We start from the raw sequence: 25,684 nt of genomic DNA, 5'->3' as shown, positions 1-25,684 counted from the left end.
TATGTTGCCGATTTGCTCATTCATCCGAAGTAAAAGGGCCAAGCCAAGATCGTGTTTTGCCCATGTCAGATTTGCGCCATGCATCAACAAGGCAATATATATCTCGGCAAGCCAGTAATAAGACCTTTGGCATGTATGATGACTGAGGAAAAGCATAGAGCAGGCTCTAGACAAGTCAGGGTGGATTGGACGAAAGCTGGGCCCCGTGACATTTTCTATCTCCAGGATGATAGTAGCTTTCTCCAGATTCTTGTCAGCTTTACCGGCTCGTTAAGGGAGAGAAGCTCGATTCTAACATTTAGACACTGGGGTAAACCAGTTAAGTGGTAATGGATTCGAGTCATCAGCCACTGTAGTTGAATCCAAAGATGGTGAAGTCATTGTTCTCTAATAAAGCCTTTGGTGAGGGGCTTTATTTTTGAGAAGGCCGGTGGGATAAGAGTGTCTCAGTGCTCTTATCGAGCTCTGAGCTTTGACTTGGATCAGTGTGATTGAGTAAGAAGAATTGAATCTTGTCGCAGATGACAACATGTGTATTCGCTGCGAGTAAAGCCATTATATGTTATAGGTGATTGTTGGGTCATCAACTTAAGGAAAGTTTGATATCTGCAATTGATACCATCGAGAATATCGTAGAATCCCAAATTGAGAACGCGATCTGTTTCTGTATGTCTTGCGCTTCATCAGTGTCATTTTGCGTAGCCTTCCTCTGAACAGGGAAATCCAAATTTGAGAGCCTATTGCTTGTGCTTTCGTTGGCTGAGGGGGGGCAATTGTATTGAGGTTGAGTCGACAAGAAGTTCGAATGAAAGATCCATATTCGATTATGGGAGGAGGAGGTACCTTTAGGTAACCAAAACATGAGAGACATGAAAGAATAGTTCACGGTGAACTATTCCCTTGGATCCTATTGGTCGATTTCCGGGGTGACAGGTGACACTTTGTTTAGAGCTTCGTGATTAGAATGTTGGATCCACTCGTCTGAGGTCCGAGCGCAAGCATTCACCTGACTAGAAATCGCTGGTTAGAGCAGAAATCCATCCTACGTCTACAACGTCAAGTGTAGGGGTGTGAAGAGAAAACTTCAGTCCCATCGATACCAGTCTGTGGTGCGTCAGCTTAGCAAAGCAAGCTGCCCTGGGTGGACAATCTGATTGAAATAAAAAGTACATTGGTGATGATTCCATTCGCTGGCTTGCGTAGCACCACCATTTCACTCTAGACTTCAGGAGAATAAATGTAGCATGGTTCTCTGAACATGCATACCAGGTCGCTAGGCTTCCCGACTGCGGTAGCAAGAAATCCCCGTAGAGACGGTATGGCGACCTTGATCTGCCAATGTTGAAGACCATCTTGCCCATCAATTATTGTTCCAATAGGACTCAATCCTTCCATGAAACCCTCTTCAAAAGCACCCGATTCTTCAATAGGCTTTAAATCTTGCCCCTCTCTTCGAACCCAGACATCTCGGTGTAGAAACATAGCAATAATAGTCAAGTTGCGAGCTTCAACGGGCAATTTGTGGCTCTCATCATGCAGTTGCTCGTTCATGCTGTTGTATAAGTTCCTGCAAAGATCGTCCTTTACCCACGTCAAATCAACGCCACGCATCAGCACAGCAATGTATATCTCGGCAAGCCAATATCCAAGCCCTCCACTCGGCTGATGATTGGAGAAGAGCGAATAACAAGCATTAGACAAAGCCGAGTGGATTGGGTAAAAGCTAGGTCCATTGGTGTCTTGTATCTCTAGAATCAGAGTAGCTTTTCTCGGATTCTCGTTAGTTTTTTCCACTTTGTCACGTCGGAGAAAATTCTCTCTCACAATTTGGCACTTGGGCAAGGTAGTAAATTGGAAGTGTATATGATTCATCCGTAAGAAGTGAAGCCATTGATTTTCAAAGAAGTGATGCAAGATTGAGCCGACTTAGAAGGAGAACGAGCTAAGCTGTGTGTCGGTGCCCTTATTTATGTGCTTCTTTCAGATTTGACGCGATCGACGGGAGAAGAGTCAATCAAATACATACGAAATCGATAACCGTGGAAGGGCGATACGCACCCGCCCGGCGAACATGCCAGCCAAGCCCTATGTCGTCGAGCTTTTACGAAACGTGCATGTATTCATTAGAGTGAGAAGTACATGTCCGAAAAGTCTATATTCGCTCCCAAGTTAAAAATCAGTCGAGGTCAATTGACCCTTTGTGAACAGTGTGTAAGCTTACGTGTTGATGATTTCTTGTCTTACCTGACATTTCTGCAAATAGAGAATATTTCGCTTCCCATTACGTTGGCTGACATTTGTGCATTAAGTGGATCATTCACACTTTTCCTGACAGAGGTGTTGCTGTGTGGTTTGGTCTTCAATTGATACCGACTGTCAAACTACTACTAAGGGTTATCCTAGCTTTGAGGGACGAATGCTTGGAGCAGGCGCCTCCAAGAAGAGATGTCTCAAATTATAAACCGCCACTGAATGCAATCATATTAAGTGTTCATAGGAGAGTGCAGACAGTACAATCAGAAATGCAGTATGTTGTGAGTTGGTTTTCATGATCATTGGCTACAGCACAATTTTCAATCTGCCATCTGTCAGCTATTTCGGCTTAGGATACCTTGTCTCATTTGATTGCAAGCACATGATAAAAAATGATTCAATATAAACAAAGCTTGATCACGCCATTTAGTCCATTCCAAGACAGGAATCCGCGTAACAGAAACAACAAACAAACCACATCAAAATGCTCCCATTTCTTTTAAATCAAGCATTGCCAAACTCTGACTGGTAGGAGCTGCTTGGTGTCAAGCCCTGGCACGTCGGACACCTCCCCGGTCTTCCACTGTCGCCAGAAAGTACCACTCGCGGAAGATCTCGCGTGGTCCCATTTGCGGGACGACAGTAAGTCCTGCCGGCCCGTGCTTCAGCCGCTTGGCATCGTAAGATACCTATGTAGTGCGTGCATCCGCAGCCATTCTGGCCATTATAAAGCTCGTATCGAAGATGACACATTCTGTAAATGTCAACCAAAGAATTCAATTCTCCATGTGTTTTATCACTGTCGACATACTTTGACTGAACGCTGAGTATTGGATCGTGTACTTGATGTTCAAGCCCGAAAGGGAAACAAGGCAAATCCAGATGGTGGAAATGGGCAGTAAGAGGAGCTTTGGGTAAAAATTCACCGATATGGAGGAGAACAACGGATTCTTATATGCTTTAACTACTCTATCTGTTTCTACGTGTTGATATCGGTCTAAACTAATGAGAATCATGTATCGACAAGATGACACGGAGCATTTACCCATAGCACTACCGATCATGTAAGTGGTGAAGATTCCTGCGTGATATGCTAAAGACCCGAAAAAAGTTCACTTTCTTGGGTGCATACACAAAATTAGTGGCGGTAGGCATTCTTGATTGGCGCTCCGTACCAAAAGTACATTGTAGTCATTCTGGTTGAAGCTATACCTCCCAGATGGATGGTATGGCTGTCTAGGACCTGCAGCAGGGGAGATTCCATCTTGCCCAGGTATTTCGCATGTTTCATTATTACTCTCCCTAGATACGATCTCTCACATCCACGTACGCCCTTCAACAGGTTTCTCAGGCCGTAGGTCCCCGAATATCAATCCGTTAAGGAACAATGGCAAGAGTCTGGCATTATAATATCCGAGCAAATTAGAAATTGCTATCTAGTTATTCTGTATGACTCGGAAAAAAGAAGAAAGCAGCACTACAGCTTCGCCTCTCGATGGTCGGGTACAGCTTATGTGTAATATTAGTAGTGCTGTGGAGGCTGGGTTGGACTCGTGCAGAAAATTATAAGAAAAATATTCAGCGGTCTGCTTGCGTCATGGCGGAGATTAGAGATTACAAACAGAACCCCCGACCGCCGCTGATTGTATCAAATAGCAGGTTTTGTAAATCTGTCTTTATGAGTACAGCCTGTCATCCCACCACCGTGAGTCTCTTTCAAACAGTCGTTCCAACGTCTCGTCCCCAAGGGTAGGTTCTATCAGTGTATTGTCGCATCTTGCGCAGGAAGTTCTCGAGCTCGAGTTTGTTTTTGAATGGTACCATACGCCTAGAGAATTTGGTCAATTACCTGCCAGTAGTATGACTGTTTGGCTAGTAGACCTTCACTCACTTTTCCCCTTCAACATTAGCAACCCGATATAACTCATGACAAAAGTCTTCGCGTAGAGGTCCAGTATGTTCATCCTTATCGAGGTCGATGATTATATGAAAACGTTGATTCGAGTCAGTAATGTCGGGATTCGGAGGTTGAAAGTGCCAGTAGTGTTGGTGGACAAGCTTCTCTACCTCCTCAGTCGGGCGTCCGTCAAAAGTGAGGTATAAGTTGACACAATCGACAATATCAGAGTAGGTCATATCTGGAAAATCATTTTCACGAAGTCGCAGGATTACTCTTTTGGGTGGCATAAAGAAGTAAATGCTTGAGTTAGCTGACAAATCGAGGCGGAGGAAGTGAAAAGTTATCGCGAGCAAATTTTGAGTGGATTTGAGAGATCTTATATATCCAAGCCGCGAGCTAAAATGTGAAATTACAATAACCGACCGTGGCTACCTCAGCGGTTTGGACTTGTGCAGTAGGGCATACCCGCGAACGTATTGGTGCACATTGGCGCAGACGGGCACCTATACTCGATCCTTTTCCTCAGTTATAACGGACATTTGTAGCCCATGAATTTTGTACCGTACACATAGTCTTGATTTTACGGTATGTATGTACATATTGAAGAGGGTTAAGTGCTCACGGTAGTCTGGTCTCATCAGACAGGTCTAGGCATAAAGGAAAACAAAGCAGCACAACCAAAATCACCAGTTTGCGGTAGTCTCGTAACCTCTCACTGCGACCGTCCCAATGACATCAACAAGCCAGGAAACAGGCGGAGATACCATGCGCCGTCAGAAAGCAGCGTTCTAGGCGGGAAAGGAAGGATGTAATGATTACCAACAAGAATGGTATCTCCTGTGCTCGAGAATCATGAATGTAAAGACTGTCTTCAAGTTGGATAATTGTCCCGCCAGTTCCTCTTCGTAGGAAAACCCTTATCCCTAACCCATAAGGCAGCCAGGCTCCTAAAGGCCACCTACTTCTCCGCACTCATCAGGCTCCTACCCCATAAGACAACTGCGCCTAAGTACATATGCCATGCAAGCTTAGCGCGGACTGACTGCCATCAGCCAAAAACAAATCCAACCTCTGAGCCTTCAGAGCTAGGAGGTGTGGCCCCACGGCATGCAGGACAGCCTCCTGGTTTGAAATCATCCTGCTGGTCGATCGCTCGGGGAAGATCACGAACTCTCCCGGTTTCTGGAAGGCAGGGGGTTCCGTTTGGACGTTGTAAGGCGACCCGGCAACGCTGAATTCCCGTGGAATACATATGACCACAGCCACCGCGACCATTGTATCTTTCGCAGAGTAATTCACACATCTTCTGCTAGTGTTAAAGAATAAGTAGATATTCGAGTACCTAGTGCGGTAGGGAGAGGGTTTCATGTACTTGGGTCAATCGTCCAATCTCGTACCAGGTTTGAAAGAGCACAGGAACTAGTCCTTCGGGAAGCTTCAGATGTAATCGGAACTGAAAGATGCGTCTGATTATGCCCTGCCAGACAAATTATTTTTGAGCCATACGTGATGGGGAAATAAGGTCTTTTGAATGCTTCTATGATCTGGACGTGATTGTAATAGCTCGTTCATGTGCATACATCTGCTCTGTAGATTGGAAAGGGGATACACATTCGCCTAACGGTCTCCTGCACTGCCAACCAATAAGTACGCCATGGTTGTGTAATTCAAGGCCATGAAGTCGAGCTGCTATCACCTCCAGTCTATTTCACCCAAATGATGCAATAAGTGAATGGTTCAAGAGGGCCGACTAGCTCAAGTAAATCAACAAAATGAGTTTCCGGCACATAGAGAATCCAATCAATCGCGTTTATCTGGTGTTCGTCGAGAGCCCAGGTTACCTTGCCTGGAGTGGACAGACATCTCCGCCAGCCCTGGAGGAGCCACGAAAGGTTCCCAAATTATTACAGCTATCGAGCGAAAAGAATAGTTCACGGTGAACTATTCTCTCGGGTCCTATTGGTTGAGTTTCAGCTATTCGGGGGACCCTGCCGTTTAAGCTTCGTAATTGGATATCGGGGTCCACTTCTAGTCCGCGTGAGAAACCAACACACGCTTACCCGTAATAAATTTCAGATATTAACACTGGCGGCTATATCGGCAGAGTAAATAAGGAGTACACACAGACCCATAATCCTCATATAGCATCTGGGTAGTGTCCCTCTCCCTTCGTTCCTCCTTCAAAAATTCAAGTAATGTTTCAACCTTCTCTCAGAATACTAGTCTCAGGAGTGCATACTCGATTGATTACTGGAAGCTGCTGGTGAGACAACTAATGATATATGGAGTATTGCATATCTCACAGGTAATCCTCGACATCATTCGTTAAATTGACTGGGATACTGCCATGTGCAAAGTGTGAAGAGAGAAGAGAACAACATACTACCGATATGCACACACATGGAGCTTCCGATGACTCTTCGGACAACAGGCATGCACACGTCATTGTAGAGCTGACTGTGATTCCCCATCTTCCTATTTCGAGAAAAAGATGGTTTTTGGAGGTGTAATCGATGCTTTGTGACTCCTCAATTCAATTTTATACCAAGGATACAAGATCGAAGACGACAGTCGTAAATAAGCGTCTTTTGTGGGTTTAGCTGCCGTGGAAAGAACCATACCGACCACACAGTATGTACGATGCCAAGAGTGTTTTCTTGTTTGTGGTTTCTTTCAAACTGGAATGGTGACCGAATATCCGGGCTCTATACGGAGTACATACCCTTCATATATGATCGATCTGGAAGAAACACTCTACCATGGAGAACCTGTTGGCGCCGAAGACATGAGACAAGTGTGTTGGGGAGAGTCCTACTCCTCTATGCAGATCGCGGGCCTATAGCGCACTAGCTCGGCAGGAAAGGCTGCTCTGGAGTGCGCTGAGCTAACGATATGTCTACCCCTGCCTGTGTCTCATCACGCGATTTCTATGTCTGAGCGTTGTGCCATTTCCAGTGCGTGGCCAGGTGTGCAGCAGCACACCCCTCTTACTTAGCTCGAAAAATTTTGAATCAGTATACCTAGGCTTTCCCCAGTAGCACAACCCTGATTTCCAGCTCTTTGCCGCACCAAACCCTATACATGAGACTCAAAGGCAAGAAGTGTACGCTTTGATGGATGTACCGACAGCACTTGCAACTTTGCGCAACGCATCGCTTGAAAAACTACAAGAGCATACTGACGACGCTAAGTCAACATTGGAAGTTTTACGGAGCCGACTTCGTCTTTCTGATCATGAGGCACCGGACGCTATAGGCTCATCCCAATGTCGAAGTTGCGGAAAACGCTCCCAGGTTAGTCGAAAGAGGCGAGCTCAGACAACGACTACGAAGACATCGCATCCATTAGAAGCCGCCAAATCAACCTCTGCCATTCCAGATTTATTGGAAGCTTTGAAGAAACAACTTGCTTCCGTTCAGGATGTATTCACAGAATTTCCCCCGTCAGATTTATATCATATACACAAGCGCTGCAGGCGGGACAGAAGACTGGACGATATCCTACGAACAGAAAATAACCGGAAAAGAGCGACAGCTATCGACAAAATATTCAGGAGTGCTGCACAAAGGTCACTGGCCATGCAGTATTCAGAAAACCTTCGCGGAAGAGCAATCTCATCTCGCCGGGACCAACTCTATGATATATTATCAGGTTCAAACGCCGCAGCACAAAAAGAGGTGCGCGGTGGACGATCAGGAAAAGTGATCTTGTGGGTAAGAGAGAATCTAGGATTTGAAGACGGGAGAGATGAAGACATCGCCAGGTACATCAGCGTCGGATTGAAGCAAATTGTGTTGGAAGATCTACTCCAGGAGAGGCTCGATGTCGAAGACCAAACGGAGGCAAACCCGTCTGGAGTCGGTGTGCTCACTACTCTGGCAATCAAGTCTTTTAAAAAGCTTTCTCTACTGGAGATTCCGCAATTCCTGGATCACATCATCGCCGCTGAAGTTGATTCACCAGCCCTGGGGTCAAAGGGGACCAAAATAGGATTCCTATATTGGATCAGTGGGCTCTCTCGAAAGATTGCAGAATTTCTAGCTCTTTATGATGGTAGGTGATCTCCTTCTGAAAAATAGTACCCTACTTCTATCAGGTCATTTCATTAACAATGCTGTCAGAAAGCATTGCGATTGAGAACCAGGCAAGCCAAAATGCTACGCGAGTTGCTCGTGAAAGTTGGCGCCAAACACCCATTTTGACATCGCCCCAAGATGCACCTGCGGACTACGGAACCCCGCAATCACGTTTGCGGGCTTCAAATACATACGCTGCTCTGTCGTCATCGGCAGCTCAGACCGAAAGCCCTGAAATTCAAATACCCCCAATTTTCTACTCCAATAGATCGCAGACGCCTAATTTCTCTCTGACAAGCATGCCACTCAGAAGACGCATGTCAGGCGCCACTTCTATTTCTGAGCCACTGCTCTCCCATCCCAGTCCAACTACATTGTCAGCCAATGGGCTCCAAAATAAGAGGAAACGAGTCTGCCTTACGCATGGTAAGTGTACACCAGGTGATCATCGATCCGCGTTGAATTACGAAAATGTACGCGACATGGAGTGACATGCAATATGCGCAAAAAAACACTAAAATCCATAATTTCTGGTGCTACAGGCGAAGAAAGCGCCATCCCTCCCAACGCGCTTATACAGGTTAATTCTTCCATCATGGCTGGGAGCACCTGCGACGGTGCAGAGGAAGGGATACAAACAGATATCAACATCAACGACGCATACTGGTCAGTTATATTGTCAGACACGCCTAACCGAGCTATAAGCGGTGCAGACTGGTTGCAGTCGTCTGTTGGTATGAGCGGTACTTTTCCGGAAATGGGTACGAGGGCATCAACCACTGCGGGCACTCTGGCCGACCAGACAAACTTTTTCGTACCTGAGTTTCAAAACGAAGCATATGCAATGCTTGACTTTCACGATGGATCAAATCAGCTCCCATATTCTTCGATGGTGTGGCGTTGCTCAGCATCGACACCTTTGACATGATGCCTCATCACCCTAGCCAATAGATAACTTCGGAGTTGCGCATCGCTTCCTGTATCAGATAAACGATTTGATGTCCGGAATTATCGCAGGTTTCTTCGATACACCTGTATCGGATCTAACTTTAATATGCGTCACGATACTGGTTCCTAGTACAATTTCGATTGAGAGAATGGCATGATGATACCGTAAATTCGTAAAAGAATGGGCCCGATTCCATGAACAGGGGGCTCTTGTGATGGAACAACAGCAACAGAGTGAGAAAACGACATATATTGTAAAGACTCTCCATTCCACTGGCCGGCCTCTGAATGGTCAATCCCAAGACTTGGTGGTCTGACTCTAGTATGATACTCGAGGAAAGAGAACGACCCAAAGTCTCACTCGACCGTTGTTTTGGCCTTGACAGACAGCTTGGCCTGGCATCAACCATTCACCTACGTATGTGTTAGTCGCCTCTTTGTGAGCCATTATTGAATGACATACGAGGAATGTTGAAAACTTGGTATTCTCGGCTTCTTTTTGCCGCAGAAAGGGCATATCTGACCGGCGGGGGTGATGCCGTCCTTGCAATATGCGCAGTCGTCTCCAGCCATCGTGTAGGCCTTTATCGGATGGCTGTAATGATTTTTATTGTACAAGAAGTGTCTGAGGAAATTGCAGATGAGGCCAGATCGACCCGAAAACAGTAATATATTTAGTAAATCAAGATGTTCTGGGTTGGGCATCAAGTTGAAGAGTCGGTTGGGCATTAAAAACCCGATTAGTAACACAGTGCGTAGGTGCCTGTGACCATGATGCGGGCCCGGGCCAAGGAGGGGGCAAGGCCGAGGTGTTGCGTAATGGGACGGATAATTGATTTTGCGGAATATTGTCTTGATCATTGCGGGGAACTTGCCACTCTAGATCGCTTCAGCCACGCATCCCACTGCTGGTTCTGTTGTAGTTCTTTTTCTAAATGACTTCGCCGGCTTCTTTATTATCTTCTCCCTTCGAAGAGACTTGTATCTCACCTGCGGTTACCGTAGGTGAGGCTCAAGGATTCTTTGAAAAGCACGGCATTTTCTACGCGCCCGACGCGGAGATTGGCAGTCTAGTGGCAAAACTAGGTAGCGAAGCTGTTCATGGAAAGATTCGCATGGAGCGATTTCCTATACGCGATACAGTATGTTCGCTGATCAATCTCATTGTGTGCCATACTTATAAATTACAGCGCCTCCGAGCCATTATTGAACAATTTACCCCGTCGTTCTGTTTCACTCTTGGTCCAGATCCTTGTTCATTTTACGCCTCAACGATCACAGAAAATCCAAACCATCGCGCCGTAGTCTATATGTGGGGTAGGAGGACACAGTGCGAGTTTTCTGAACGCTCTCATGTCGGCGAGCTCAAGGGAACTCTGGCATCCAACGGCCTAGTCCAGGTTCCATATTCGTGGTTGAAGAAGAGGAACCTGCAAGACAAATCAATCAAACTTGAGGACGGTGGCATGTAAGGCGCGCTTCTTCTTCTTTCTCGACTTGTCACTCACCACTTGTAGCATCGTTGTTCATCCCCGACTGTGCTTCGCAGTGAATGAGGGCTATGCGATTGGTTGGGGGTGTCGAAAGAAATCACGCCCAGAGAGCGACAGCTGAACAGTGACGACTTGGAGCAGACTGCGCTTTCATCAGCAAGCTGGAGACTATGCTTGAGCCACTGACATGGATCACGAAGAAGCAGCCTGACAGAACTCAAGTCAAAACATACGGCACTCCAATTTTACGGTTTACGTCCTCACGAAATTATCATTATGATTGTATTTAGCCTTGGTCGCGCCTTTCACCTGTATCATAGCAATCATGTCCTTGCATCTTCAGCGAGCATGAAGAACCATATCATGATAACTCCACGTCTCCCCCGTCATCATCTACCTGTACCAGTCAATCTCACCAACATCCGCTGTCGAATTAGTAAGACCACTGACGTAGCAAAGACGAATGCCGTAATGCTGCATACTCACGCCACCATGACCGAATCCTGACCGACTCGCTCGCGAAAGTCGAGCCCCAAGTTTGCATTGGGAAAAAAAATACACTGCGAAACCTGTTGAGGGTCTTGCAGGACGTGCCAGAGGTGGGCGCTAAGTAGGTCATTCACTAAGTGTTACTACTGAGTGAATCCCCTACCTGTAGGTGGGATTGTTTTTAAAGTGAACTATGAAGTGCTAGAGGCGTTGACGCTAGCCGTGGCGTTGGCGCTGGTTGATAATTTTGTAGAATTTTTCAGATTTGATGCTGATTAGCAGAGATGCGAGACTCAACGCAAAATTCGTACGAAGCCCAAGAGGTTAACGCTATTCCCCAAGCCGATACCGGTCGAAAAAGCTCACGCTTACTCGACAAGGTTGACTTCTGGTCGAAGTCCAAGCTGGTCGAAAATACGTACTTGACGCGGTGGTTGGAGGCTTGATGCGTAGGCTGAGCCGAAAGTTGCGTGGTGGCCGAGATAGCCTATTTGATTGGACCGAATTGGGAATCATGTGGGGCACTGGGGTTTGATTCGAAGTAGCGCTACGTTAGACAGAACAAGTACTCACAGAGGAAAGGAAGTATACGGATAACAGCAGGGAGATACCCCCTCTAGTCACCTCATAAAGCTAGTCCTATCCAGCAAACATCCAGAGGGAGAAATATCGGCAGGAAGGCGTATCTCATCTCCAAAAACGGCGCTAATTACTCGCTGGCTATGTCATAGCATATAGAGGTTCGTGGCTTCACATTGCATTAGCATATTGTTGGTTTCAGGTTCCTTGCGATGACGAAAACCAATGATTTCTCGGCCAAGCGCCATAGTTGGTCAATTTAGCCTCCTGCAACATCACTCTGGCATTAAGTTATAGCGGGTAAACAACCTCTTGGCTCACTTATAGATGTGTGTTAGTAGTCTTACTTCGAGAGTTAGTATAAACAAGCTTCACCAATTCGTTGTCAAAAAAGGCATCGTCATTTATAAGCTACTCATCAAGCGCACCCTCAAGTAAAGGTTTTTATTAGAACTGGTCGCAGGAGTAGCTTGGTTAGAAAAGAAAAGAAAGGCGATAGAGGAGTAACGGATGTCCGACTGAGTGGCTCGAGGGAAGTCTCGACGCTGTGAGACTCGGGGCCGCGTGAGCAATGGCAAAGATGCCTCATATTGCCCAAGGATATTGCGAGGAACTGCGACAGAAGTGAGGAGCGCAATGTACCGAAAAACGGTATTTTTTGAAATCCTGGCGAGGCAGAAGACTGAATTTATACTCCTACGCACGGCATCCGACAAGCACGTGCCGGGCTAACCCGGATTCGGTCCACCGTAGCGAAAGGATACATGATAACCAACTACACCATCCGGCCAATCAAAAAGTTATGAAAAACTGAAGCAGTCGACAAAGTTGGTAAAGTCTCAGGGCGAGAGAGAAAAGGACAATCTACGGGACAAATTACGGTAGAAAAAATCGATAAAATATTCTTTGCTGGTTATCCCAGGTCCTGGCGATGTCGCACTCCCTTTCAATCCATCCCAAGTCTGTGGAAGTTCGTTGCTCTTCTTTCTAATACCAACTCCTGGCTAGCTCGTCAATTCCTAGTGCTATGTAGTTCTTCGGGATTACATAGTGAACTAGCAATATTTCGGTCAATCTTTTGTTCAATGTTGAAATAAATGGAGGGTTAAGATCTTCTTGGTATCGTAACATCGATTTACGTTAGTTGATGTTTGTGTATATTTGAATATCGAATTTAGATATTTAGGAATGATGAGCTCCCGCACAACCAGCTTCGAATGTAGTGAAACAACAGCCAAGGAAAAAGAAATAGCAGTCAGCCGTGGTTTATATTCCTAGCACATTGCCGGGCATCCAAAGGGATGGTTCTTATGGTCCCGTGCAGGGAGAAACGAGCTCCAAAGGGGGGCAGACAATGGCAGAACAACGGCGGTGGTGCGTTGAGGAAGGTTATCCTTGCTTTCGACTTTTTTCTTGGGCAAGAAATGGAGTTTTGAAACCAGACATTTGCGGGTTTGGCACCGCAGTCAGTTAGATGTCATCATGCCAAGTGAGCCCAAGATGCCCCTCCAAACCTTCTACTTGATTAGCTCTTCAGCTGATTCCTTCACTCAAGCGCGCACTTCTTTTTCAATAAGACAGATTACGGTCCGCCGACCAAGACAACCCATCCCATGCTTTCCAAGAAGTCTCTGATGGAAGAGTCAGGAGACCCACTGCAGTATCTAACAATGATGGTGCCCAGAGAAGCAATCTTTCTGAACTCAGAGTCGATTTTCGCCAGCAGATCATAAGCAAATTGGGGATTGTCTTGATCTTCTGTGATCAGATATTGACAGCTCTGGCCATAAATGAGGGCTTCAAGCGTGCCCAGCCCAGTGCACTTATTCTGAAGAAGCTGTAAATTCTGTAAGTCGTCTTCCCTGAGACGAATTTCTCCTTCTTGGCCGTGGACTCGTTCCGTAGCCGGAAAGGAGATGCGCAAATTTGACAAAAAGCCTGCATTGACAGATCCAATGCCTTTTATGAACGATCTCAGAATGTTGCTTCGGTAATTCGCTATCTCAACTTCTTCGAGGGTAAAGCGATTCGCACCGTATAAGACCGATCTGGCCTCGTAGGATAATCGCCGACAAGTATACAGCAACGCCAGCCATGCATGGGGTTTGTAGGGCATGAAAGACTCCAGTGGGCTTCCTCGATCCTGGAAAAGATATAGGGAGTCCGGCACAGCGAGCACCAGTTTGAAGATCCGGTAGCGAACCTCAACCGGCAAGACAAATAGACCAGCAACAGTCGGCTCAGGTGGTTGGGAAGTTGTTCTTTGTGATTCCCGGCCTGACATAGTGGGTACGTGATTCGTTTATGGAACAGTTGGAGACAATATCCAGTAAAAACGTTGTGTAGTTTAGTAGTACCCTAGCCCAAATAAATCATCAGTCCAGATCACATATATGATACCAAGTTATGCTAACTGACCACCGTACAATTTTGAATCGGCATAGGAACCCAGACATCAAGGGAAGGAGCTTCGAACTACGTCGAACGCCAGGAGGGGGGCCGATTGGCACGTGACTTCGAGGCAGTATATGATGCCCAATCAAAAACTCTCCTCGGTGAGGGGTAGGTCCCCACCTAACGGCAAAACCAGCACCCTTGAGTTCTGACCGCGAATACATGAATATCCAAATCTCATTTGCATACATAATTTTGGTGACGGTATTCGGTTTCAGTCCATTACATTTGTTGACCAGTTCTGAGTCAGCGCAAAATAATGTGCGATACTTGGGTATAATTCACGAAAGAAGCCCCATAAAGAGTCACTTTAGAAGGCCATTCCAGCAACCCAGGCTTTTATCATCTCGTTGGTTGAAATGGTCCCACTTGGTTGTAATTTTTTGTCTGTATTACGGACATCGGTATACAGTACTTCCTAATCAATGTAGGTACAGATCAGGTAGCAGTGTGACGACAACACATACATGCATTAGTTTCGGCAGCGGAACAATAGAATTATACCCAATCGCTTACCAATGTCTTGAAACACAGCACAGTGGGCTAGGCTTGTTGACAACCTCGTCTCACTTTCATTTACAAACATGCTTTCTATGGTGTATACACGCAGGTTCCTCTACTCTCATACAAAATTCATCTACGATGGCGCAGTCAAATCCTAAATATGACGGTCTTCGCGATAAATTACGTCGACGATTGAACCACTTTCGAGACAGATCCCGAGGTCCATTGAACAAGGAAACCCAAGCACAAGCGCTTGCCACAACTAAGTCAGTCACTCCATTCTTTCACTACTTGCTGCTAATGTGAAAAAAGCCTATTGTCCCTAACTCAAAATCAAACGCGCGACGATACATTCAAGGCCATTGAAAACTGTGAGGTGCATGAGGAATCCGTGGGCGTCCAAAATGCTGTCCGAATCCAACCAGACCAGGTGGTTCTCCAAGCGACCAGCCTAGAGGCGAATTTGACAGCGCCTCAGCGTATTCCTGGGGGTGAATCAGGCAGCGTCGACATCTCTTCGGGCCTCTGGAGTGCAGCATTTCGTGAGGCAGTGGAAGGTCTTCGGGAGGATATTGATATTGCAACTCTCAAGGGGAAAGATGCCGCGCAGTTACTCAAAGATCTCGAAGATGTTGCAAAAGAGGCAACACAGACATCGATGTTCTGGAAGGGGTTGAAATACTTACAAACCTTACAAGTACCCCTCCAGAGGTTCAAAGACGTATTGGACCTGGCAAGTCCACTGGCAAACCTTGAACCTACTGCCGCAACGGTTGTTGGAGTGGTTCGAGGCTTGACTGCGGTAAGTTTGTGAACGAAACATGCTTTATACCAAATCAGTGATTTAGCTGAATACCCTAACTCAAGATTTATACAGATCGCAATCAGCTTCGCAAATTCTGATTCAGATTTCGCTGACAAGCTTGAAAGTATGCTAACGCATATTTCATACATCGATGAGTGCGACACCCTTGGTCGGAAGGCGGAGGAGAAGAAAATTCACCGGGTAATTTTCAAATACAAAACCTTGCCCCTTAGACAATACGTTTAACAAACTTCAATAGGCACTCGTTTTGGTCTACCGAAAGATTCTAGAGTTCTACCAAGCGGTATGCGAGATGCTCGCAAGAAAAGGAATGCGGTTTGTAATAAAAATGGTCCTGGAGAGTGATCGCCTCCCGAATATCGTCCAAGACATCATGAAATGCTCCGATATTCTCCACAACCTTGTGCAAACAACAACGCTTAAAATCCTTCAAGATATTGAAGACAGGTTGATCCATGAGCAAGGTATTTTTCCCCGATGACATTCAATCATACCTGAGCTGATTTTTACCAGTTCGCAGTTGGCTAGGTGCCGAGAAGATGAAAGGCCAAACTTGCTACCATGATGAACTTAAATTTCTGCGAGCTGACCAGGCTTGTGACTTCATTTTAAGAGATTCCAATTTCAGAGCCTGGTACCATGGCTCGGGTTCTCGACTGCTGGTGATTCTCGGTGAGATGGGCCGTGGCAAGACCGTTCTTATGGCCTACATTGTGGATCAACTTTATCAGAGGAAAGGCGATCAACTCCCGAATCCCAAGATATGCTATTATTATTGCCGGGAAGATGAGACCGGGAATGTGGTAGCGGTACTATCTGCTTTGATACTGTCGCTTCTTCAGCAGCTGCCAGGTCTCAAGAGGCATTTCTGCGATTGGTATAACGAGAAACAGGCTCTTGGATGTTACGATCCAGCAGCGAGTATTGAAAGCCTTGAAGAATACTTGCAAAATATGTTGGAAGCAATTGATCGCCCAATTTTCTTTTTGGTCGATGGTATTGATGAGTGCGACAAAAATTCCACAAGAAGACTTCTCAAATTGTTGAAACATCTCTCGGCAAACATTTCGGGCCTCAGAATTCTCATCTCTTCTCGACCGCAGGAAAGGATACTTAGCCAGCTGGATAAAATCCCGAGCGTCGCAGTCAGCTCAGGTGCTCAAAGAGATATGGTAATTGCTGAGAAAATCGCCGATATGTATCTGCCCCACCTGGCAGCAGAGCTTAGGGCGCTGGTGATAAAGGAGCTATCGCCACTAGCGCAAGGGAGTGCCATATGGACGAAGATGGCAGTACAGCTTCTTGAACTCCGCGATGTCAATAATGAGGATCAGATACGACGCTTTGTGAAAGAGGCAGCACTACCGCAAGATCTGTCAAAACTCTATGCTTCGTTACTCTCCCGATGCACTGGGAACGATTCGGAAAACAATCAGCTTGCCTTCACAGCGTTGAAAATTCTTTCCGCTATTCATAGACCTTTGAGTATTATGGAACTGGCCTGGGCGGTGACTTTGAGTGTGACTGACAATGTTACCACCGTGCATGCTCTCGGCAAGCAGGTCGACCATCGGAGAATCGTGGGTCTTATTTACCCCTTCATCTCCCGCGTCGACTTCAACGATCTAAAGAAACATCAAGTTCGACTCGTACACCAATCGGTGAAAGATTTCGTCCAAGGAAACTCCATTTCAAAACATCTACGCCCGCAATACACCATGGCGGGAGAGACTGGACACGTTTCAGTGATCCAATACCCTGAAAGACCAGCAGCATTCATCCTAAGCATCTGCATCAGATACCTTCTGTTGGATGAGATCGGATCCAAGGACCTGTTCTCCGAAGAGCAAGCGGCAATCGCAGAGCTACCTCAAGAATGCGACATATTTAGTGACAACGAAAAGCCGGTCAAATATGACCCTCATTGCACATGGGAGATGTGGGAAGAGAATATGATCCGCTTCGAGCCGAGTGAGAGAGGCTTTGGCGAATTCTTTGTCTACGCATCATGCTATTGGTTGAAGCATTTTGGCGCAGTTGAGGATGAACCACTCCCTAGCCTATCGGATGTGGAAAGATTGTGTCAAGTAGGATCAATTCGACTTCGCAACTGGATCCAACAAAACTGTCGCCCAGGCTGCACTGTCGCTCCCAGATTTGAGTTTGACTACAGGCTCTATGATCCTCTATGCATCACTTCACTCTACGGTTCGGTGCCAATGCTTCGTGATTTACTGAAAAGTTCGAGCTTCGCCAAGGATACCTATTTTCCAAAACCAGCTATGGAGGCAGTTTATCAAATCCTCAGATGGGGAGATATTTCTAGACTGCTGATACTGTTTTTAGACGATCAAGTCGGTCAGCAGCTACAGAATCTCCATTTTTTTCGAAGTATCATCAAAGTATGGCAGAATCCGCGCCAACAAGCCCAGGAGGTCGCTGTGGGCTGGAATTCTGACAAGGTCACCAACTGGGATGATTTATTCGCGCTCCTCGATGTCGTACTGGGGAGAATGGTTCAGGAACGATGGGGAAATGAACTCCTATGTGTGGCAGCCAGCGCGGGTTGCATGCCAGTCATCCAGGGTCTCATGGATAGCGCCCGACAAAATGAGGAGCTCCGAAATGAATTACTCCGTCGATCCCGGGTCGAGCCGCAATGGACAATATTTGAGCCGGTGCATCAATCTCTTGGTGAGGCTGTTCTGAGAAATCGCGTTGACGTGGTGGGGTACCTAGTCAAGGTGGATGGCATTGATACGCATCTTCGGTACCAAAACTCTCGCGGTGAAAATGTTTTGCATTTGGCATCGATGATCTGCAACCCTGAGATTTTCCAAATTCTTGCACCTCGTTTTCCGGAGGGAATAAACCAGAAAGATTGTCGAGGCGATACACCCTTACTCAGGGTAATTATGAATTTTTCAGCCTCAGGCAATCGGTTTGAATCAGCACGAATTCTTCTCTCGCAGAGCACACATTGGCAATTCGCTGAGAAGCATTACCGCAAGCTATTCCGAAACTTATTTAACGATTTCTAAGTTCTTGAAGGCATCATTCTGGGTATGCTTGAATTGATGGGGTCAGTTACGGCCCATCGAGTGCCTAAGTTCTCAGAAGAATCTATCTCTTTTGCCTGACGTTCCTCAACAAATGGAGCTTCAGTTGTGTGACGGCAGCCTAGGGAAACGGGAGGCCTGATTAATCAGGATGACCTAAGTGCTAGGAAATCAGCTATCTAAAGCACTGGCCGTTACCTTAGTTGTAAGTACCTATACCTGCCAAATATTTCTGGCCTTAACGTAGAGCCTAGCCTATTAATTGGCGATGAACAAGCTAGATCGAGGCAGTTTTACATGGGTTTGGAGGCCCATAGCGGAAGCGCGATTAATGTCATCCAGTTGTTCGATGTCTATGCGTAGAGCGAGGGGTCTGTGCCCCGAGAGTGAGAGACAGGTGATCCATACTGGTTGTTGTGTTGGAGAATCTCACCCTGTCTATCGCACACCCAGGCTAGTCACCCCTGGTCGCGCGACAGAAGATATTTGAGGATGGAAAGGCACCCCAGGCCACTACTGGCCGTACTCAAGCCACACGCCGGTCAGTTAGTAGTATGGTGGGTGACCACATGCGAATCCTGGCTGTTGTATGTTTTTGCTTTTCTTTACTGTTTTCATCGTCAGAAGCACAAAATGGCTAGGCTGTCTTGACTCGAAAGTTCATGACAGGAAAAATCCTCTCTACTCATGATCCTGAACCGGGTCAACAATTTGTACACCATATACCATTGTTTTGAGTCGCTGAATATGCTCTGACTGTTGACTTGTGACCAATGCAATATTCTCACTGTGACCTAGGTCTATCTTCTTAGATTTATTCGTGCTTTCATGTCAACGTGCCACTACCGACTATACAGTATATTTGATTTGGGCATGTGCCGGATACGAGAAGCAATCAAAGTACTTTCCAGTAGTATGACTACAAGGGGTGGAAAATAGGGCTTCTCATCCGCTCAGCCGTACTCAAGCCACAGAACACACTATAGTACGCGGTCACCTCTCAATGCACCCATGAGCCCGTAAATGGCGGAGTATTTGATCGCAGAGAGAGAGAGAGAGAGAGCATTGGTCCTAGACCCAGGTATATCCAGGATGGCTACAAATTTCCGACTATTAGTTCCCCCAAGTGCTCGAAACGTTCAATCTAACGCAGAATCAGCGGTGAAGGTTATAGCAGATAAGCGGCAAAGGAGATGGCGTGCGGCTCTTGGAGACCTGGCTGTGTACTATCATTTTAGATTTGGCATACGGTTGGTTGGTTGTCCCAAAGCCCAGGACACGAAATTCACCATTGTGGAAAGTAGTTCCGTGCTACCGAGGAAGTCACTGAATTCTTAACCTGTCAAGCCTAAGCTCACGCTCCTTCGATTGGCAGTTCTCAATCAAACTGAGCTGTCATTGCTCTTCTGATCAGACCGAATATCGCCAATGATCGCAACAGATGGTGGCGGACGCTAACGTCGTACGTTAAGTTTGAAATCCTCGACATCACTTCCGGTTACCAAGTCCCAGCATCTTCGACATGCGCCGTTGCCCTCGCTTGGGATTTACTTCGTGCATCACTTCGATCGAAGCCCAATTCTCAAGGACTTCCATCCTCTCCTCTGCGGAAGATATGTGCATCTCTTCGCGACCTTGTTCAAACCGGGACGCTTTCAGATATACATCCACTGATTTCCTCAAGGATTGATTAACCTCCTTGCGTAGACCGTGCAGAGGATAGCCAACAACCCCAAAAAGTCCTAGTTGCATTGTCAGTCACGACCGAGCGAAAGCAGACGAAAAGCCCATATGTTACCAACCTGCTAAAGGTTTAATTAACAGGCCAGCCAAGCCCTTAGCAAGACCACTAGAAAGATTCTTAGCCTCGCCGTGCTCGAAGCTATACAGAGGTTGAAGATATAGCCCAGTGACGCCGTCATAGAAGCCGTCTTTGAGTTCCTGAAACGATCTGTCAGACAACACTTGGGGTCGGATAGAGCTTGACTGGGAGATTCAAAAAACCTTTCCAGCGCCTTTCAAGCCAGTCAAAACGCCCGTGACTTGTGGACGCGGCTTTACCAGGTGATCATTGTATAACAATGGAGCGTTGTGGAAACTCTTACTCAGAGTCAGTGAGATATCGGCTGGTAATTTAATGAAGATATACAGAGCTTTTTTAGACGTGATGCTAAGAATAAATGCAGTCTTAGAGGCGATCTGATGCATTTTCAGCAACTTGTTATTGTCGTACGACGATTTCTGCTCTGTAAGCCGGAGATTTGTGGTTTGTCCATCGCTGTGCCGCGGACTTAACTTAGCCAGAATGTGTTTCACACGGTTCTCGTTGCCAAGATGGAAGGGCTTTTTGAGTTTGATACCGTGTAGCCTATCCATGATGCCTTTCTTCCCCTCGGCCGTATGGTGTCGTTGACATTGTACGTATGGGTCAAAGTGTTCGTAGGGTTCACCCAAAACACTGTGTACAGAAAGAAGACACGATAAGGTCGCCGCCGGGATGTCGGAAATACAAGCGGCGAGGCTGGTAAGAGTACCTAAAAGTATCTGGGATAATGCACTGACTGGGTCAGCGGGATTACGGTATGTGTCGTATCCTGTAGAATGATACCTTATAATGCCCCGACATTAGCAGGATCCATCGATCCGGGGCGAGAGAATCACTTACAGAAGAAGATCCTGTGGAGATATCTTCCTGTTTTCCAGAAGAACGGAAGCTGCAAAGGCACTCAGCTTGGCATTTGTATGCCTGACACGCCAGACTGCTGGACGTTTGGGACTCGTGTCACACTGCATCAGCTGAAGATTAAGGTGCCTATGAAAGCTTCGCACGCTGTCACGAAGTCCCGATTCTTTAGACATCTTGACCTGAATCTCCTGTGCTGCTTGCCGAATTTCTGGCTGAAGAGCGACCTGAATACGTTCCATTAACTTCTTCGAACTCAAGTCCCGGTAAGGAATTGGTGCGGGGCCCGCCCCGGCTTTAGCAACCACATTCCCCCAGAAATGCTGGTCACCAAAAAAAGGAACTATGACGGTTGGACAGCCATGGGCAAGTCCGGCAGCAGTGGTTCCCGCACCCCCGTGATGTATCACGCAAGAGACATGCTGGAAGAGCCAGTCATGGGGTATGCTTCCAATGACGAGGACATTCTCTGGGAGATCCCGATCCTCATCGCCTAGATCAGCCCAGCCCCTAGAGATTATAACGCGCTGGCCGATGCTTGCGACAGCGTCGAGAACAATCCTGAACAGTCGGGTTGGATTATCCACCACGATCGATCCGAATCCGACATATATTGGTTTACCTCCGGCGTTGAGAAAGTCGGTAATCTCCTGCGGGGGCTGGTAATCTGGCTCCTGTGGAGTGGAAATAAACCCACACACTTCGATATGGTCAGGCCAATCTAGTGGCTTCGGTAAGAGCCCCTGTGACCTGAAGCCAGTATACGTAAGCAAATATCATGATATAAATGATATCGATAGCTGGCTGCCTGGAAGCTCCTACCAGAAATAGGTATAAGGTATCTTCAACCTATGGGTAACGCTCGAGCCAGTGATTGTATCCAAAGGGTCCAGTGTCAGGCAGGTCTTTCTGAATCTGTTCACCAAATCGCCAAGACCTTCCCAAATAATCAAGTCCACGATAGCATAGGACACGTAGTTCGCGATCGACCGCCGACACTCCTGTGGATGAGTGATGGCCAAGGGATGTGGTAATAACTGCGTCGGTGACCAAGGCATCCTAACGAAGAGTAAGCACGTGGTGGGCCCGTTGTTATATATGCGCGCTGTGACAGTCACATGGTTTGAAAGATTGTTGTCAGTAGGGACTCACGTGAACATTAGATGGAGCGGAATTCCTAGCCTTTCGGCGCAATGGATATGAGCCAGGCTAGGAGGATTGGCGATGATTGCATCCGCCACGAAAGGTCGCCGTCGATAATCCGTCGCATCGCCCAAGACATCATCCATGATATGATGAAGATGCGTCCCATCCCCCGTCTCAAAACATGAGTGCCAACATCCGTCAATGATTTGCTTCATTTCGCGTCGCCGCTTCTGAACGGTGCCACGGCGAATGGTTTCAAGTTTCGGGATCAATCCAGAATTCTTCACCATGAACGCCATCAACTCGGTTGGATTTCCACCAATGTTGAAAAATTCGAGCTCCTCGGAGAGAACGAGATTTCTGAAAGTCAGATGAGTGGCAAATCGAACACGATGTCCAACCGCTTTCAACTGTTTCCCCAGCGCGATAAATGGCTGGATGTCGCCGCGAGATCCAACAACTTGGATGACGATGTTGAGACGCAATGGGAGATCATCCGCTGCGGGTTGGTGAGGAGTTGGGCTGGGAGGAACTGTGCATTGGAGCTGAGTGAATAATCTGGCTATCCCCTGATCTTGCTCGCTGACATGTATATCCACTCGCCCATCCCCTCCAGTTTCCAATATCAGTAAGGGTCTTGCCCTATGTTCTTTTTCATCCCGACACTTTCACATACTTTGTAAGCTTGTTGTCCCATCCAGTCTCCTTTGCTTGAAGCTTTTTCGTGACACATCACGACATGGGGGTTGCGCAAGCTCCACCTCGTCACCAACACGGCTGTTGAAGGTACTCATTGGCGTGTATGGCCGAACGAGTTGAAGAGAATCAAAGGGCTAGCAGAGCGTATAAGATGGCATGATCGGCGTGTCGTGAAAAACCCCGCTTGCTAGCGAAGATTGAGAACGCGCTCGACGGGCGGCCTACTGATGGGTTATCTTTATTCAGTATGCCACACCTCCACACTGTCTTGACGGAGCTCAAAGAATAGGATGGATGTTGAAGTCCAACAGATAAACTAATCAGCCCACGCAGATGGAAACGTGTGATGCAGGGTCTAGACCGCTCACGCTGTATCAAGCCCTCCCGAGTACTGGTTGCAGGCGCTCATTGGCCCTTGGATTGTTAAACTTTGCCACTCGACGCTTGTGACGCGACCAGAGCTCTGGAGAAGCAAGAGTATGGATGATGTCAAGACTCATTGAATCAGCCCACGTCAAGATTCATGGGGACTGAAAGTCGGGGCGACTGACTTGTCGGCCACTCGAGGCTTGTGACGGAAATCGAGCTTTTAAGAAGCACTTTCCCCCCAACACAACACAACAGCGGATCTCGGAGTCTTTAGTGTTTTCCCAAACTGAATTATCCCAAATACGATCCGGATATCGCTAACGACAGACGGGGAGTTGAAATGCCGCTGAGCATCATCATCGTGGGCGGGGTAGCTGGTGGAATGTCAGCTGCAACCCGAGCCCGTCGCTTGGATGAGAATGCTTCGATTACCGTTCTGGAGCGAGGCTCTTTTGTGAGCTACGCAAATTGTGGTGTCCCTTACGCTTTGGGAGGAGTCATCGACTCCGACAAAAACTTGGTACTTCAAACAGAAGCAAGTCTAGAGGCGCGATTCAACATCGACATCCGTCTGCTGTCAGAGCTTGTGGAAGTCGACCCACAAACGCGTAGAGTCAACATACACGATCTACAGAGCGACAATTTCTACAAGATGTCCTACGATAAGCTGATCCTGGCCCAAGGAGCGCAATCGGTTATCCCTGCCATCCCTGGCATGGGCTTGGCTCAGATTCTCACGTTGCAAACGATACCAGACTTACAGAAGATCCGGGAATTCATCTCAAAAACTAGCTGCAAGCGTGCAGCTATCATCGGGGGAGGATTTATCGGTCTTGAAGCCGCGGAAAACATACGCAAACTGGGCCTAGACGTGTGCATGGTCGAAAGTTCCAGTCACGTATTTCCCCCGTTTGATGACGACTTCGCAAACATTATACACAGAGAACTGGAAAGTCACCAAGTTCATCTATTTACCAATCAAAAAGTGACGGAGATACTCGAAGACAGATCCTCCGTCAAGATTCAGCTTTCTGGAGGCGAAACCGTATCTGCAGACGTCGTCATCGTGGCAATCGGTGTACGTGCACGATTCCAAATAGCGGAAAGTGCTGGCCTTCGTGTTGGAAGAAGTGGAGTCACCGTGAATATTTTCATGCAAACATCCGATCCCGATATATATGCTGTCGGAGACATGGTTGAGGTCGAAAATCGAATTTCTCATCAAGCCACGTCGTTAGCACTGGGGGGTCCAGCTAACAGACAAGGCCGTATTGCTGCTGATCACATCTTTGGGATTCCGACACCGTATAGAGGGAACGTTGGCACGTGTGTGTGCCAAGTATTCAATCTCACGGCCGCAACTACGGGATTCTCAGTCCAGCGCTTAGAGAATCTTGGTTTCCGTCCACTTTGGGTGACAGTCCACCCACCTGATCATGCCAGCTACTACCCTTCTGCGAGCCCGATCACACTCCGGGTTGCTTTCGAACCTGGGACCGGCCGTCTTCTTGGAGCTCAAGCCGTTGGAGAAACAGGTGTCGATAAGCGCATTGACGTTATTTCGATCGCACTGCAGGCTAATATGTCCATTTTTGACTTGGAACATGTCGAATTGAGTTATGCGCCACCGTATGGTTCGGCAAAGGATCCCATCAATATGGCAGGATTTGTCGGGAGCAACCTCCTCCGCGGATTAGTCGAAATCGTGCACCCCAAGGCGGCCTCGCATCTAACCGCTAGTTGGCAGGTCATTGACGTCCGATCTCCTGATGAATTCTCCCGGGGACATGTTCCATGTGCTCGCAATATTCCTTTGGACCAAGTGCGGCAGAATATCCAACATTTACGGAAAGAATGCCCTGTTCTCGTTTATTGCTGGGTCGGGTATCGGGGCTATATTGCCTACAGAATACTGCGACAAGCCGGCTTCAAAGTCGCAAATTTGGACGGAGGCTTCAAGTCGATTGTGCAAGGCGGCTTTGCAGATTTGATAAGTCCGGCCATTCCAGAAGCCCAAGTTGTCAAGTGTCGAGATTGATTAATCGAAATGAGCATCTTTTTCAAGAATGTATCACTCGTTGATACACTCGTCCCTCCGATCTAATAGGACGTCGTCACATAGATAAAAGGAGGTACCTAGTATCTACTCCTTCTGTTTCGGTCCCTTAACTGACATCGACGTTGATTAGCGGAACCAGCTTAGACG

General features: G+C 47.1%; 7 protein-coding genes across 7 annotated transcripts; 4 read left to right on the top strand and 3 right to left on the bottom strand.

Moving 5' to 3' along the window:
* Nucleotides 1–1,056: 1,056 nt before the first annotated feature.
* On the bottom strand, nt 1,057–1,551 carry N7539_009354 (uncharacterized protein; the record flags this gene model as incomplete). Its single annotated transcript, XM_056938949.1, has 3 exons — nt 1,057–1,104; nt 1,171–1,218; nt 1,267–1,551. The coding sequence occupies 3 exons, from the start codon at nt 1,549–1,551 to the stop codon at nt 1,057–1,059; spliced, it is 381 nt and encodes a 126-aa protein (XP_056786326.1).
* A 5,867-nt stretch (nt 1,552–7,418) lies between these two features.
* Nucleotides 7,419–9,157, top strand: N7539_009353 (uncharacterized protein; the record flags this gene model as incomplete). Its single annotated transcript, XM_056938948.1, has 4 exons — nt 7,419–7,446; nt 7,805–8,206; nt 8,275–8,655; nt 8,772–9,157. The coding sequence occupies 4 exons, from the start codon at nt 7,419–7,421 to the stop codon at nt 9,155–9,157; spliced, it is 1,197 nt and encodes a 398-aa protein (XP_056786325.1).
* Nucleotides 9,158–10,112: 955 nt separating this feature from the next.
* On the top strand, nt 10,113–10,649 carry N7539_009352 (uncharacterized protein; the record flags this gene model as incomplete). Its single annotated transcript, XM_056938947.1, has 2 exons — nt 10,113–10,319; nt 10,368–10,649. The coding sequence occupies 2 exons, from the start codon at nt 10,113–10,115 to the stop codon at nt 10,647–10,649; spliced, it is 489 nt and encodes a 162-aa protein (XP_056786324.1).
* A 2,671-nt stretch (nt 10,650–13,320) lies between these two features.
* On the bottom strand, nt 13,321–14,022 carry N7539_009351 (uncharacterized protein; the record flags this gene model as incomplete). The annotated part of the gene is made up of 1 exon (XM_056938946.1): nt 13,321–14,022. One exon carries the CDS (start codon nt 14,020–14,022, stop codon nt 13,321–13,323), a length of 702 nt encoding a protein of 233 aa, XP_056786323.1.
* Nucleotides 14,023–14,834: 812 nt separating this feature from the next.
* On the top strand, nt 14,835–18,563 carry N7539_009350 (uncharacterized protein; the record flags this gene model as incomplete). The annotated part of the gene is made up of 5 exons (XM_056938945.1): nt 14,835–14,962; nt 15,009–15,498; nt 15,574–15,702; nt 15,761–15,986; nt 16,036–18,563. The coding sequence occupies 5 exons, from the start codon at nt 14,835–14,837 to the stop codon at nt 18,561–18,563; spliced, it is 3,501 nt and encodes a 1,166-aa protein (XP_056786322.1).
* A 1,506-nt stretch (nt 18,564–20,069) lies between these two features.
* On the bottom strand, nt 20,070–23,204 carry N7539_009349 (glycosyltransferase; the record flags this gene model as incomplete). Its single annotated transcript, XM_056938944.1, has 6 exons — nt 20,070–20,323; nt 20,384–20,522; nt 20,586–21,039; nt 21,247–22,014; nt 22,417–22,942; nt 23,087–23,204. The coding sequence occupies 6 exons, from the start codon at nt 23,202–23,204 to the stop codon at nt 20,070–20,072; spliced, it is 2,259 nt and encodes a 752-aa protein (XP_056786321.1).
* A 614-nt stretch (nt 23,205–23,818) lies between these two features.
* Nucleotides 23,819–25,516, top strand: N7539_009348 (putative pyridine nucleotide-disulfide oxidoreductase; the record flags this gene model as incomplete). Its single annotated transcript, XM_056938943.1, has 1 exon — nt 23,819–25,516. One exon carries the CDS (start codon nt 23,819–23,821, stop codon nt 25,514–25,516), a length of 1,698 nt encoding a protein of 565 aa, XP_056786320.1.
* Nucleotides 25,517–25,684: the final 168 nt, after the last annotated feature.

Source organism: Penicillium diatomitis (assembly GCF_028827545.1).
Source record: "Penicillium diatomitis strain IBT 30728 chromosome Unknown utg000015l_segment0_segment0, whole genome shotgun sequence".
NCBI lineage: Eukaryota > Fungi > Ascomycota > Eurotiomycetes > Eurotiales > Aspergillaceae > Penicillium > Penicillium diatomitis.
This window is presented reverse-complemented; position numbering and strand designations above follow the sequence as displayed.